Here is a 15,273-nt window from a genome sequence, read left to right as displayed (position 1 = left end):
TGATACTGAAAAAAATGTCAAGACTGAGAGTTCCTTACAAAATTGTTTTTTAGACTCCAAATAGTGCCTCTATCAGAAATACAAAGAAAAAACTGTTTACTCCACTCACTTTCCGAGGCTATGAGAGGATAACCAAGAAGTATATTTAAATGCCTGGTTATGAATTTCTCTAATCATGTCAGATGAGTACAGCATAAAAAGAAAGAAAAAAAAGTACTATGTCTCTGTGTTACCAAATGGGTCAGTTGGTAATTTAAACAGCCCAGCTTAATGAGGTCAGGGGAGCTGACTCTAGAAATAGGTACTACCAGACAAAGTCAGAGGAAGGCATAAGAAAGCTACATAGAATGAGGGGAATAATGCAGTGAGGTCAAGGGAAAGTTTAGAAAATTATAGCACAGATACTCAATTCTAAGAAAAATATGAGTGATGCTATTTGAAAATAGTTATTCAAAGAGAAGAGAACATGGGCTGATACCTAGAAAAGGTGTAGTTTTGGCTCAGCCAAACTCGAATCCTGTTTTCATTCTGCAGAAAGGAAACTCTGAAGTATCTTCATTAATTCAAAGGATTTTATGAGATATGGTCCAATGACAGTATGAAAAAAATCAAAGCCCACAGCTGTTTTAGTTAATAAGGGAACAGTGATTTAGATGCTGCACATAAACTCCTCCGAAGATGAGGGGATTGTGCTCCTAGTGGGCAACAACGTCTATATATAAAAAATGTAAGGAGTTTCTCAGAGTCCAAAGCATGGTGGTCAGGGTGACGATCAGTACCTGTCCATAATAATGATCTGTTTAGCTAAGTAAACAGGAAACATTATTTAGTCGTCCAAAATATCTTCATCCAGGTTGATATCTGTTGTGTCAATATCGTCTAATTCCAAATTATCCAAATCTACTTCCAGCTCAAGTAAACTCTGCAAACAAAAGGAAGAGGGTGAGTTCTATAGTACTGTGTTAAAGAAAAGTTACCTGTGACTCATGATCCAAAGAGAACTAAACCAACAGTCAGAAAAGTGTATCTTTCCATTTCAAAGCTCCTGCTCTGAAACTGATTACATCACTTAAAACAGGCCTGCACAGCTAGCACACGTTCACGTGGCGAGAGGGTGAGGCTGGCGTCCACTGGGAAGCTGGGTATGTCAATACCTTTTCTTCTTTGTTGGCTGTCTGGGAGGTCACGATAACAGGAGTAGGAGAAGCAGGTTTCCCGTCAAGTTCCTGAAAATCCACAAAACAAAGGAATTTGTTCAGGAATTTGAAGTTTTTCCCAAAGGGAAAACTAATCGGGATTAGGAAGTGGGAGATGGTACTTAAAATCAACAAATCTCAACCAGACTATCTTGTGTAGTAGTCCACTGACCTGCTGAGCTGCAGATCTTGAGGGCTGAAAGCCTTTTGCCTCTTCCATAACATTTCTTTCTTCATTTGGCTATCAGGGAATGAAGCAATGATGAAATGAAATATTCTGAAAGTATAATTCATCTATGAACTTAGCCCAAATCCCAAATACTAGCTCTCAATTAAACCAAAACGTATGTTCAGTTCAGTCACTCAGTCGTGTCCGACTCTTTGCAACCCCATGAATCGCAGCAAGCCAGGCCTCCCTGTCCATCACCAACTCCTGGAGTTCACTCAAACTCATGTCCATCCAGCCATCTCATCCTCTGTCATCCCCTCCTCCTCCTGCCCCCAATTCCTCCCAGTGTCAGAGTCTTTTCCAATGAGTCAACTCTTCGCATGAGGTGGCCAAAGTACTGGAGTTTAGGAATCCCAGTGTTGATCTCCTTCAGAATGGACTGGTTGGATCTCCTCGCAGTCCAAGGGACTCTCAAGAGTCTTCTCCAACACCACAGGTCAAAAGCATCAATTCTTTGGTGCTCAGCCTTCTTCACAGTCCAACCATCACATCCATACATGACCACAGGAAAAACCATAGCCTTGACTAGACGGACCTTAGTCAGTAAAGTAATGTCTCTGCTTTTGAATATGCTATCTAGGTTGGTCATAACTTTTCTTCCAAGGAGTAAGGGTCTTTTAATTTCATGGCTGCAGTCACCATCTGCAGTGATTTTAGAGCCTAAAAAAATAAAGTCTGACACTGTTTCCACTGTTTCCCCATCTATTTCCCATGAAGTGATGGTACAGTTTAAAACCTTAAGTTGTGAATGCCCTTCTACTTGTAGTTACACAAAATTAGGCGCCCCAGGCACTCACCGTGACAAGAGGGTATTGTTTGGCTGGCCAGAGGTCGGCATGCGTTTCCTTCACCCATTCTTCTACAACAAAGGCTTCCTTTAATCCAGGGAAAAGGTTTTCATATTCTGTTGGATCAGCAAGGGATTCTGCTGCTTTCTGATTGACTTTTGAGAGGTTTTCTCTCCAGAGTTTCACCACCCTGTTACAGATATGGAACCAGAGGGAGATTGGTAAGGACTCTGTTTTTATCTGAAGTATTTCCTCCCAAAATGAAAAGTCTGTACCTTGAAACCTGACTGGGTAGGTAAGTCCGTGCCAGGAAGGCAGCTTCTGGCAGTCGTCCAGTTCTAATCAAAAGCTCCAGGCAAGCATCAAGCCTACAGATTAAAGACAGGCACTGTTACCACAAATAAATGCTGTAATGATGGCACTTAGCACATTAGAGAAATGTGAATTTAGTGCTGCAAAGTCAGCATTCCCTCTCCAGCTCCCACATGTATACCTCTTTTCTGTCACTGAGCCATTAACTTATCACCAGTGAGCTACAAAATAGACTCCAGCAGTGTGAGAAATAAGACAGCTTTTGTGACCATTTTCAATCTCCTTAACTGTCCTAGGCAGACTCTAAAGGGGCTTTTTAAGACAAGGTAGCTGATACGAACACATTTAAGGGCTTCAGGAGATACAAAGGAGAAACTCTGTTTCACAAGTATATTATTGAGGGCAGCATCTCTAAGATGAACAGTGCTGGACAATGCAGTGGTGCCCAGTAGGAAAATATCCAAATGTCCATTTTATTTCCATTTTTTTCCTGTGTAAGTTCGATAAAGTGGATAATGTGTTTTAGAATTAAGAATTTTTTTGATTTTAAAAAGGTAATACTTGGATTTTACAAAGTAATATGCCATACATTGCATAACATCCTCAGCACCAAAGTCACAAACGTTAATATTCTGCAAAAAACATGTGACTACTAAATACAATAAAAACACACCAAGTGGCATAAAAACATAAGAACAACTAATAACTTAAGAGTTTAGGTCTGATTATGCCACCAAATACTCGCTTCAGAATTTTCTGGGTTTTTGAATGATTGATAAGAAATAGACCAGACTTCCCTGGTGGTCCAATGGTTAAGAATCTGCCTGCCAATGCAGGGGGGAGACGTTGCAGGGCAGCTGAGCCCATGTGCCACAACTATGGAAGCCCCCATGCTCTCGAGTCCCTGCTCCCCAGTGAGAGAAGCCATCACAGTGAGAAGCTAGTGCCCCACACCTATAGAGGCCCTTGCTTGCTGCAGCTGGAGAAAGCCCCTGCTCAGCGACAGACTGGCGCAGCCAAAAAGCAAATAGTGGACCTATTCTTGTAAGTTGCTCAGTCGTGTCCAACTCTTTTGCAACCCCATGGGCTGAAGCCCACCAGGTTCCTCTGGCCATGGGATTTACCAGGCAAAAATACTGGAGTGGGTTGCCATTTCCTTCTCCAGGGGATCTTCCCAACCCGGGGATCTAACCCATGTCTCCAGCATTGGCAAGCAGATTCTTTTACTACTGAGCCACCAGGGAAGCGCAGACCTTTTCTCACAGGTATATAAATGTATGCATACATATGTTATAAAATACATATACATTCAAAGTTTTTATGATTAACTGTGAGGTTCAGAAAGTCTGTAAGGCAAAATTAATGAACACTTCTGCATTTTATTCCATAATGGTCAACTAATGAAAAGATCTGATATGTACTAACTGCTACACTTTTGAAAATATATGACATTTTAATGCTTTAAATGCAAATCTAGTTACTAGTTAGTAACTAGTAACTGGCATCCTGATCCCCCTTAATTTTTGTTGTAAACAGATCATTCAATTTGGGCAAAATCACCTGCAACATTCAGGTACCAAATGACAGCCTCTTGCTGTCATTAAATAAAATACCTTAGCCAGGAAGTGGCAGGGCTATTGAGAAAGGGGTTTAACATTTCTCCCAGTTGACCTTCCCTGAAGCTCAACTCTGCTCAAACATTTAGACCAACTGTGGTAAAAGCATCCTTTGCTGAAGCAGCCCTGTCCCCCTGCCTGCTCCTACCAGCAATAGCCCCTAGCCAGGCATCAGTGCACTCTCCAGGGTTTCCTCTTCACATTCTTCTCAAAAGACCACCCTCAAAAGTCAGTGCAGACAGTGCTTCTCATTACTCTGCCCACCTTTAGACCTTGGGTTCATACTTACTTGCCCTGTAAAAAGTAGCTCATGAAAGCCACATTATTCTTGCCGTCTCTCTCTGCTCCCTCTGCTAGCTTGCTCACCATACTAGCGTTACCAGAGGCAGTGGCCAGAAGCAGCAGACCCCCATAGTCCTGTGCATGATGCAGGCACTCCTGGGCCAGGCCAAACTGGCACTTACTAACGGCGAGCTCAGCAAGCTGCTTCCACTTCTGTTCTGACTGTAAGAAAGAGTTTCCACATTAAAATAGCTTTTAAATAAACATCTGAATTTCCAATACCAACATTATTCTGTTAATCTGAGCATTACAATTTTATGTTTTCTATAATTATAAAAGATATGTTTTATGTATACTGAGCTGTGCTTGTTAAGTTGGTTCTGTCAGTCAAAATAAGAACAGTGAAGTGAAGTCGCTCAGTCGTGTCCGACTCTTCGCGACCCCATGGACTGCAGCCTACCAGGCTCCTCCGTCCATGGGATTTTCCAGGCAAGAGTACTGGAGTGGGGTGCCATTGGAATGACAAAATATATAATCAGGAAATGGAAACTATTCAGATACAAAATTAATTCAAACACAAATCAATTTTAATGCTGTATGAATAATTATTAGCCCAGTATATTTTTATTTTGTAATTATACAGTGAAACTAAAACTAATACGTTTTAAGGTAATTAGATTGTAATTTAAGGAATGATTTACAACTATTTTTTAAAAGAATAGAAAAAAGATTTTATGTCCTTAAATATTTAGTAATAAATATTATTTTTGTCATTGGTAGCTTCTCAGAAATCAAATAAAATGCTGCTCATTTGGATAATCTTAACATAGCTAAAATTTCTTTAGTACATCTGAAATGAATTTACCTGTAAAAGCTAGATTGAAACCATAACGGAAGCCCTCAATATACAACCCATAAAAATGTCATTAAACTGTCTCAAAATGTCAGAACCCTTCTTTAAAACCAACATCTTCCTCACTAGCTTGGATTACTGACAAATTACTGCTGTGTCTGCATTCTTTGAAAGTTCCAGATTCCTTTAACTACTATCTTCCAGCGTTTCTTCTCTTCCAAAATAGATCCCATGTAAGATAAAAAAACAAACTTTAGCTTTAATTAGAATGCTAAGAATATATTAATAAGAATATAGAAATAACTAATCATTTTTAAAAAGACCAAAGAAAGGCAATAACCTCACCAAAATGAGTTTACTAATTTGCATTTCAGAAAACTTTAGTAACACAACTTACAATAAACACGTACCTACTGACTTTTCCATGAGTTACAATCAATCATAAATTAGTACATACCTCTGCTTCCACTGCTAACTGGTATGCAATTTTTAGTTCTCCAAGCTGAAGAGCAAGTTCAAAGCGATGCTCAGGGTCTGTGGATACTGTAAGAGCTTGCTGCTTGAAGCCCTGAACAGATAAGATATATGTGTGTGTTTATGTACAGCAAAACCTGTGTGTGTAGTCTACATATTCAGTGCATACACACGGCAAATAATCCATTTTCCCCTCAAAACTAAATACGCTGCTGACATTGGAAGCCCCGTTACTTAAACAAAAGTAACAACAACAATAACTACTCTTCAATAAGAAGGCAGAAAAATTAAGGAGCCGTTAAATCAACTGGTAAGAACATACAGGGCAGACAAAATTCAGCTGCACGCCTGTTTTCTAAGCATGGAAGCCGACCAATGCTTGATAAACTCAAGTTAAACAACTAGTAAAATTTAGAAGTATAAAAGTAAACATGAAAAATGATTCTGGAAGGTTGACTGAATAAGAACCATTTTTTTAAAAAAGGCACAGTAGTATATACCTAGCTGTCTGTAATTGCCCAAGCTGGGCCTTAGAGATCTAGACCTGGGCCTCAGAGAAAGAAAGTGAAAGTGAAGTCGCTCAGTCGTGTCCGACTCTTTGCAACACCATGGACAGTAGCCTGCACCAGGCTCCTCTGTCCATGGGATTTTCTAGGCAAGAGTACTGGAGTGGGTTGCCATTTCCTTCTCCAGGGAATCTTCCCGACCCAGGGATTGAACCCAGTCTCCCGCATTGTAGACAGACGCTTTACCGTCTGAGCCACCAGGGAAGTGCTCAGAGAAAGGAAAGTTAAATGTAAAACTTGACAATTTTCAATAATCCGCAGGTCATTTAGCAAACATTTTGCTTCCAGGTCCAGACACTGATTAGGTGTCATTACCTATGCCTTTACTGTTGGTCTCATGTCCAGTTTACTCATCAGCAAGTATTGCAGAGGGCAGAAGTCTAAAACCTCCTTCCTATGCTCCAGTCAGTCATCAGAAACAAACTTTTAAGCCAACCACTATAATCACTATATTAGCTTCTCCCTCAAGACAGTGCTGATGGGGTCTGCCCTATGGGCAAGTTCTTCAGCTCCAGGGGACTGATATAATGAGACAAAAAGTTCAAGCTGCAGAAGACTTCCTCAGACTGAGGGTGAATGCTCTGTTAGGTCAGGATGCAGAAATTGGACAGTTCTGTCTCACTAGATAGTCAGCATGGCTGTATTACTGTGCTCAAAATAAGTTCCCAGACTATACAAGCTGATCCTCCCTCCACTCACTCCTGAGTACAATGTAACAAGGAATTCTGAATAATCTGCATTACTCCTTTTCTCCCCTAGCACTAATGTAGACAATATACAATCCAAGAGTGGAGGATAGAAAATCTATAGAACTAGTCAGATGTAGGTGAAGCAAAGAAATGAGGTGACTATATATGTTTACTTTTGTTTTCCTCCAAATCCCCACTGAAATGACAATTTAAAGCATAAACTCCCAAGGACACAGAAAAAGGCAGAGGAGAAATCAGTATTAATAACACTTTGTGAAGCTTGAAAGCTGGTGAAGGAGTTAAACTCACTGAAATAAACATTCAGTTAAAACACTGCTGCTAAGTCACTTCAGTCGTGTCCAACTTTGTGCGATCCCATAGACGGCAGCCCACCAGGCTCCCCCGTCCCTGGGATTTTCCAGGCAAGAACACTGGAGTGGGTTGCCATTTCCTTCTCCAATGCATGAAAGTGAAAAGTCAAAGTGAAGTCGCTCAGTCATGTCCGACTCTTAGTGACCCCATGGACTGCAGCCTACCAGGCTCCTCCATCCATGGGATTTGCCAGGCAGGAGTACTGGAGTGGGGTGCCATTGCCTTTTCCGAGTTAAAACACTAAAGAAGACTAATCCCTAAATCTGGAGTCAAGACAGGATAGAAATAACTCAATTCACACCTCAGCAGTGTCTTGTGAAGGGCAGTATTAAAGCCAGCAAAGAAATCAAACTGCCTAGGTCTATATAAGAAGCAGTCAGACACCCCAGTTCCTCACGCCTCCCCACATCCTCTCAACACACATGGAAGACAAGGCCTGTTTTCTAGAGAAGGTAAACTAGAGGGTCTCCAGCCTGAGGGATACCTATAAACCCGAAGGAATACTAAGTGGCAAAAGGAAAACAGGAGATTATAAGAATGCATACTTAACTAAATGTGTGAAATACTAAATACTGAGACACCAAGCTGTACTCTACTCCCCACCAGAATGATGGTGATTGGGGAGCTTCTCTGTAAACTAACCAGTCAAAGGGGCTAGACTTAAAAATACTAAAATGTCAATGAGAATTATATGCCAGCCTGAGCAGTGGTTGGTACAATATTAAGTGCTCATTAAATTTACTAAATGAACAAATTCATTACATGAAGATACTGACATTGAGGTTTCCCAATCAAACGGCCCAGCTACATCACATATTTTAAGTTCATACTCAGTAAGTTCACCCATAAACTCAGATCTTTTGACCTGTTTCTTAGACCTCCACTCTTAAACGAGTGCGCAAAGACCATCAGATACCTGAGGAAAATCTTTAAAAGGAAAGACAGAAATCAAACCAATAATAGCAGAACCAGTAACAGTACTGAAGAAAGCATACCAATAAGGGAAAAAGAAAACTTCAGCTATCACTTATACCCTAACAGAGGGTATGAAGAAACTCTGATCCATAAACAAGATTTTAAAAGTTCAAGAATAACAAAATGAGAAAACCAGTGCAAGAAGCCCAACATCTGAATAACAGTTCCACGGAGAGAATATGGAAAATACAGGGAGGAAATCAATAGAAACATGATTCAACAAAATCTCTCAAAAATGAAGGAATGAGCTTCCAATTAAGAGAGCTTATCTAATACCCAGCAGAATGAATGATAACTGACCCCTAAACCAGGGCCCACCATCATGATAGCATTACAGAACAAGAGGAACAAGATCCAAAAAACTTCCAAAGAGAAAAAACAGATCAGGTACCAAGAATCAGGAATACAAATGGTTTAGACTTCAACAATAACTAGAAACTAGAAGACAAAATAGAATTTTTTCCTCAAAATTCTGAGAGAAAACTATCTCCAACTTAGAATTCTATATCCAGTTAAGTGGCCAAGTATGTTCTAGGATAGAACAATGGCACTTTCAGATATGCAAGGTCACAAAAATATTTACTTCCTATCAATAAAAAACCCTTTTCTCAGAAAACTACTGAAGGACATACTCCAGCAAAATGAGGGAATAAACCAGCAAAGAAGACAGGGGATACAGGAAACAATGGCTCAAGCCAAAGGGAGGCCCCAACATGATGGGGAGGGGATACCCATGATGAGGGAAAAAGTCAGTTGAGCCTGAAGCAGACTGAACACACGAAAGGAGATAGCAAGGAAATCTGGAGAAGCAGCAGAGTAGGAGGAAAAACCCTCAACACACAGAATAGCAAAGTTAATAAAAGAATCAGTTATTAACTCAGGGAAGTAGTAGTTAGTAGTTTGTCGCTCAGTCGTGTCCGACTCTTTGCGATCCCACGAACTGTAGCCCACCAGGCTCCTCCCTCCATGGGATTCTCCAGGCAAGAGTACTGGAGTGGGTTGCCATTTCCTTCTCCAGGGGATCTTCCCGACCCAGGGATCGAACCCGGGTCTCCCGCGTTGCAGGCAGATGCTTTAACCTCTGAGCCACCAGGGAAGCCCAAGATATGGCTCAGCTGTGAACAGCGTTTAAATAGTCATAATAATATAAACAATGGATACTGATCTAATAAAAATTATGATGTAACGATTTAAGTGGCATGTAGGTTGTTGAAGCAGGGGGAGTGAAAGAAAGATAAATTCTTCATTTTCTACAGAGTGTGAAGTCCCAAGAAATACCTAAAACTGAGAAACAGCAATATAACAAGCATGTTAAACATGTGGAAATGAATGCCCATAGTCAGCTAAAAGAATTAAAAGTGATTACCACTAGGGAGCATAAATGAGAGAAGGGAGAGGGCTGTGTTTTCCTAAGCCTTGCAAAGCTTTTGTGCATATAACTTGGATTTTAAAGCAGCACTTTCCACAAAAGTCAGAAACAACCAAAATGTCCACTGACAGAGGACTAGATAAAGATGTGATACATAGATACAATGGTATACTACACAGCCATAAACAGGATGAAATAATGCCAATGGGTCTAGAGGTTATCATACTAAGTGAAGTAAGTCAGAAAGACAAAGACAAATATCACGTAGTATCACTTATATGTGGAATTTAAAATATGGCACAAATGAATCTATTTAAGAAACAGAAACAGATTCATAGACGTAGAGAACAGATTTGTGGTTGCCTAGGAGGGGAGAGAGAGAGAGAGATGGACTAGGAGTTTGGGGTTGGTAGGTGCAAACCATTTTGTATAGAATGGATAGACAACACCCTACTGTATAGCACAGAGAACTATATTCAATATTCTGCAATAAGCCACAATGGAAAAGATTATAAAAAAAAGAATGTATATTTGTGTATAACTGAGTCATATACAGCAGACAGGCTCAACACTGTAAATCAACTATGTTTCAAGAATAAACCAACTTTGATTATGAAAATGCTACTTTAAGGAAAACACTCAGCACTAATGATAAATTTGATGTGTATTTTACAGAAAGAGAGAAGCTAGCTAGGAGAGAGAAAAATACAGCATAGAAATGAAAATACTGATAGAATGGAAAAGAAGTCTACAGAAAGGGAAGACTAATTAATCACCTTCAACATATAAAGGGGATATGAAGGACTATGAGAAAGGAGAGGGAAGCATATTAACAAGTGACTTAAATTTATAAGAGAAAGTCCACTGCCATAAGGAAATCAGTGACAATTAAGAAATAAAGTTCTTCAAACTCATACAAACATTCTTTCAAATTGCTGGCTTTAAAAACACACACAAATAAACAAACAACCCCCCTTACCTGCTTTTCCAAGAAGTGTGCAACTCTGGTCCTCTGCTCTTTCGGGATGGTCGGGAGGACCTTATCAGCCATGCTGAAGTCCCTCCGCATGACGGCTGTCTGGTACTCCAGCACTGAAACCAGCAGGGAGTAGCTAACAATGTTCAGTTCCTTATCCCCCAGATAAAGCCTGTTGTCTTTAGGAATATAGCCCAGGAGATACATCGTCCTGTAAGAGAAATGGAAACTAATTTAGAATTAAGCCCAAATCAGTATATACTCTCTCCCGCCCTCCCTCACTCTGCCTCTTGCTCATAATCTTTTCATTTGATTGATACAGTTTTAGTTAGCAATTGCCACCTATTAAAACCATAAAACTAAAAAACCAGGCCTATCATTGTAACAAGCCAGCAACTGGTTTTATTTTTAAAGTATACTTTTAAATTTAGGATGTTAAAAACAAAAGCAAAATGATAGTCAGCTACCTGTCCAAGTGGGCAATGGTGACTATTTCTCCTCCGACATAATAATTTAATCTGTTCACAGAACTTGTGTAAATGAAGCAATCGCCTACCCACAGCCCTGTTTTCACAATTTCCTGAATCTCACCAAGAACCTACAGAAAGAAAATGAAGCCTGTTATTATCTTATTCAACAACAAATAACAAACTGTCAATAATAAAAAGCTGAATATAATTAGGGGTGACAGATAGAGAAAGAGATGCAAAGAAAGAATCCTACTTCAAGAAAGAAAATCTTTCTTGGAATGTCTATCTTCTTTATTCATTTAAGAACAGATTCCTGGATGAGCACCTATAATGTTAAGTCTCACCGTTGAGCCAAAGCTATAATCTAAGAAAGTGCTGATCGAAATTCCTAACATACATGAGACTGGCATAATAAGTACTTCATAAAATCTTCTAAGATACCTCCACCATGGATGATTTATCTTTATATTTGGAAGTTCATTTAATTTATTTTTTTAAAGATAATTATAGACTCTCTTATTTTAATTTACTTTTTAAATGGAGGAAAATTGCTTTACAATATTGTATTGGTTTTTGTGGTGCAACAAAGTGAATCAGCCATAATGAATATATATATCTTCTCCCTCTTGAGCTCCCATCCCTTCCCCGCCAAGTTCCACCCCTCTAAGTCATCGAAGAGCACCAGGCTAGGCTCCCTCTGCTTGAAAACCCATTTTAAATAACTCTAGCTAAACTGTCTTAGGACCATAACAACTTCTAACTTCCTTACTGAAAAACTGTCAAAGTTGGTCTAAAGATTTCCTATAATCAAAGCACAAATCTCTTTTAACAAATACTTTCAGACCCTGATCTTTGAGCCAAGACTTTAATTTTCACATTTTACCGTAACCCCTTAAATGTTTATTAAGTTTTCCCAAACCTAATTTATAATAAAATGTTACAATGAGTGAAGTTCAGCTGTAAGTACATAATTCATTTAAAAACAAAGCTGAAGTTTTATTGATGCAATTACCTCAAAACCGTCTTCAATGCCATCTTCAGTAACTCCTTCATGTGTTTCCTGTGCAGCCAAGACTTTTTCTGACAGATATTTAAGGATAAAAAATGACTCCTCAGTTGCGATACAGACTAGCTCTCCAGAGTCAGACCAGAAAATCTGTGACATGACAAACAAAAACCCAGATAAACGATTTTAGAGTCTATATGAATGTGACAAACTGCATATGCTGTTTCCTACAAGACTTATCTTCTTACATTAGGATAATAAGTAAGCACTTAATCTGATACATATATATGTACACACACACACACATTTGGGAGGGTGGACAGGGCGCTGCTACTTTATGTACAGAAATGGAAAGCCCTAAGGGAGGCAGGAAGAAATGCTGGCAGTAGGTCCCGGGTGCACTGAGATTCAGAGGAGCACGAGAATATTCCCAGCTGCTCTTCAACAGTGTTTCTCCCTCCCTCCCACCCCCATTATGACCCCCACCCCAAACCTTTTTTAGGCATTGTTTCCCAATCGCTTTCCTTTATCAAGTTTTATTATCACAGATACTACACATCTGAAAGTGAAAGCTGCTCAGTCATGTCGACTCTTTGCAGCCCCATGGAGAGTATCCTGCCAAGCTCCTCTGTCCACGGAATTCTCCAGGCAAGAATACTGGAGTGGGTAGCCGTTCCCTTCTCCAGGGGATCTTTCCAACTCAGGGATCAAACTCAGGTCTCCTATATTGCAGGCAGATTCGTTACTGACTGAGCCACCAGGGACGCCCACTATCCATCTATACATTATGTAATACATAAACATACACACAGTACACAAGCTCGTAACATGTATGAACATATGAACATCTATGCTTTACAGACAGAACAGAGTACTTTTTCTCATCGACTGGTTTCAGGAACTGATGTCTGTCTCCTTAAGGATGATGCCCCCCTTGCTGAGAATGCAGACTCTAGAACTCAGAACTAGGACCCTGGGAGATACCTGTCTCCAGAGATAACTTCCTGACAATGAAAGCTCTCAAAGAAGCAGGCAGATCTAAAGGTAGAAAACTGTCGCTGGTGAAAGGCCACCTAAAGTTTAAATAGCCGTTATCAGGTAACGTAGGCAAAGGCTTTCTGAACTGAGTGGGAGACTTGCAGGTCTTGCCACGCCAAGAACTCATTGACTTTTCCTCTTCAAAGCATTAAAGCCATTTAAAATAAGACTAGCACTTGGTATCTGTACAGCTCTTTATACTTTTCAAAAAGCCCAACATCTACTGCCTTATTCAAATACCCCAATCTTCCTTTTTAACGCAATCCTGAGGTAAATGGCCCCATGTCCAGCACAATGGGACAGGGACAGCAGGGTACCAGGGTATTTCTTGGCCTCAGGGACCCAGAGTTTGTCACAAAGAGGTACATTCCAACAATAGCAAAGACGGAAGCTCACGTGTTTGGGTTGAATTTCAATTCTGCGTATGAGTTCCGTATTTTCCCAGTCATAGAAAGCTAAACCATTTACAGACCTGACTCCCAGTAAGAAGCCTCCATAGATACCTACAAAGAACAACAAAATATTTTCAGATCTTTAGATGTTTTTGAGCGATTACAAAGTTTCTAAAATTGTATCAAATATAAACAGCACTTACTTTCAGCTCCAAAGTCTGGTTTAAATGATTTTTTTTCCTTAAAGTTCTTAAATATCTTTACAACACTGTTGCTCTCTCTTATTGCATATCTGTGGGGAAAAGGAAAGCAATCATAACCTATTACATATACACTAAACTGTAATTCCACCAAATATTACAAGTATCTTCACATGTATTTAAGTAGTGAATTACACAAAAATATAAAATTAATATCTGAAGATTCACTAATATATTTTTTTCCTAAGAGATCAGTGAACTGCTTACAGTTGGACAAATAATGAACAGGCTTCACAATGTCTATTATACAAATTACTAGGGCTTACAAACCATTTTATAAGATCCAAATGTCCTTCAACAGGTGAATGAGTAAACCAACTGTCGTCTACGCATAAAATGGACTACTACTCTGCCCAAAAGGGAGCCAGTTATAGATCCATGCAACAAGCTGCTGTTTAGTCGCTCAGTCGTGTTTGACCCTTTGCAGCCCCAGACTGTAGCCTGCCAGGCTCCTCTGTCCATGGGATTCCACAGGTAAAAATACTGGAGTGGGTAGCCATTTCCTTCTCCAGAGGATCTTCCCAGATAAGAGATCAAACCCGCACATATCCTGCATTGCAGGCAGATTCGTTACCACTGAGCAATCTGGGAAGCCCATGTAACAACATGGATGCAGCTCAAATACATTATGCTGAGCAAAACAAGCCAGACGACAAGTACATACCGCACAACTCCACTGACGAAATCCTAAAGAAGACAAATCTAATCTAGTGGGGAACAAGGGTGGGATGCTGACTGTAAGAGAAACAAGGGGATTGGTTTTGAGGTGACAGAAATGTTGACTGTGCTGGTGGTTATAGGTTACATCCATTTGTCCAAATTCGCTGATACACTTAAAACAGTGCCTTTTATTTTGTATAAATTATTCCTCAATAAAAAGTAACTTAAAAAAACACATCTTTTATAAGTGGCTCACTAGTCAGTCATGCTTAGCAACAACTTAATAAATTGTGTATATTCGGGCCTCTCTCTTGAAAGGGGTCTATGACTGGATATTCAAGAGTATATGAGAAAGGGATGGAATAAGTACTTTGCTCCAACAGGAAAGATGCTGAACAGGGAGGGTCTGGGCTGGATAAACCTGAAAGAGGGAACTATCAAAACAGAGGGAGACGTGTGCTGAGAGAGGTATGGCAATTCACGAACTATAACTGTGCTCAAGGTAACAAAGTACTTTTTACTATATAGAACTGTGCATAAATGAGTTTATTTAGGAAATTGATGAAAAGATCTTACCTCTCAGTGACCTTTTTGTTAAAAACTAAAAAGCATGCATCTTACTGAGCAATGCTGAGGCCTAAGTTCCCCATTGTTGGCAGAAGAGGCAACACAAAATACGGAGAAAACCAAACTAAGAAAACTATGAAGATGTAATTCAGTGTGTAGTCTGGAAAAAACCAAAACCCCCAT

The 15,273-nt window shown here is 39.8% G+C and overlaps 1 protein-coding gene across 3 annotated transcripts in view; it reads right to left on the bottom strand.

The window, feature by feature from the left end:
• Positions 1-558: 558 nt before the first annotated feature.
• The window catches only part of COPB2 (COPI coat complex subunit beta 2), a 34,527-nt gene continuing 19,812 nt past the window's right edge, over positions 559-15,273 (bottom strand). For all 3 annotated transcript variants that reach the window (XM_042236348.1, XM_004003300.5, XM_060395284.1), the window contains 12 exons: positions 13,807-13,895; positions 13,608-13,714; positions 12,180-12,323; positions 11,165-11,295; positions 10,701-10,908; positions 5,734-5,844; positions 4,431-4,645; positions 2,489-2,581; positions 2,223-2,403; positions 1,369-1,437; positions 1,155-1,226; positions 559-922 (listed from right to left, as the gene is read on the bottom strand). In XM_042236348.1, the coding sequence (XP_042092282.1) occupies positions 827-922; positions 1,155-1,226; positions 1,369-1,437; positions 2,223-2,403; positions 2,489-2,581; positions 4,431-4,645; positions 5,734-5,844; positions 10,701-10,908; positions 11,165-11,295; positions 12,180-12,323; positions 13,608-13,714; positions 13,807-13,895 (1,516 nt within the window). In that variant the 3' untranslated portion in view covers positions 559-826. The remainder of the gene's footprint in view (positions 923-1,154; positions 1,227-1,368; positions 1,438-2,222; positions 2,404-2,488; positions 2,582-4,430; positions 4,646-5,733; positions 5,845-10,700; positions 10,909-11,164; positions 11,296-12,179; positions 12,324-13,607; positions 13,715-13,806; positions 13,896-15,273) is intronic.

The sequence above is a fragment of the Ovis aries genome, chromosome 1, assembly GCF_016772045.2.
Source record: "Ovis aries strain OAR_USU_Benz2616 breed Rambouillet chromosome 1, ARS-UI_Ramb_v3.0, whole genome shotgun sequence".
Taxonomy (NCBI): Eukaryota; Metazoa; Chordata; class Mammalia; order Artiodactyla; family Bovidae; genus Ovis; species Ovis aries.
The sequence above is the reverse complement of the archived record's forward strand: the minus strand, read 5'-3'. Positions and strand labels throughout refer to the sequence as shown.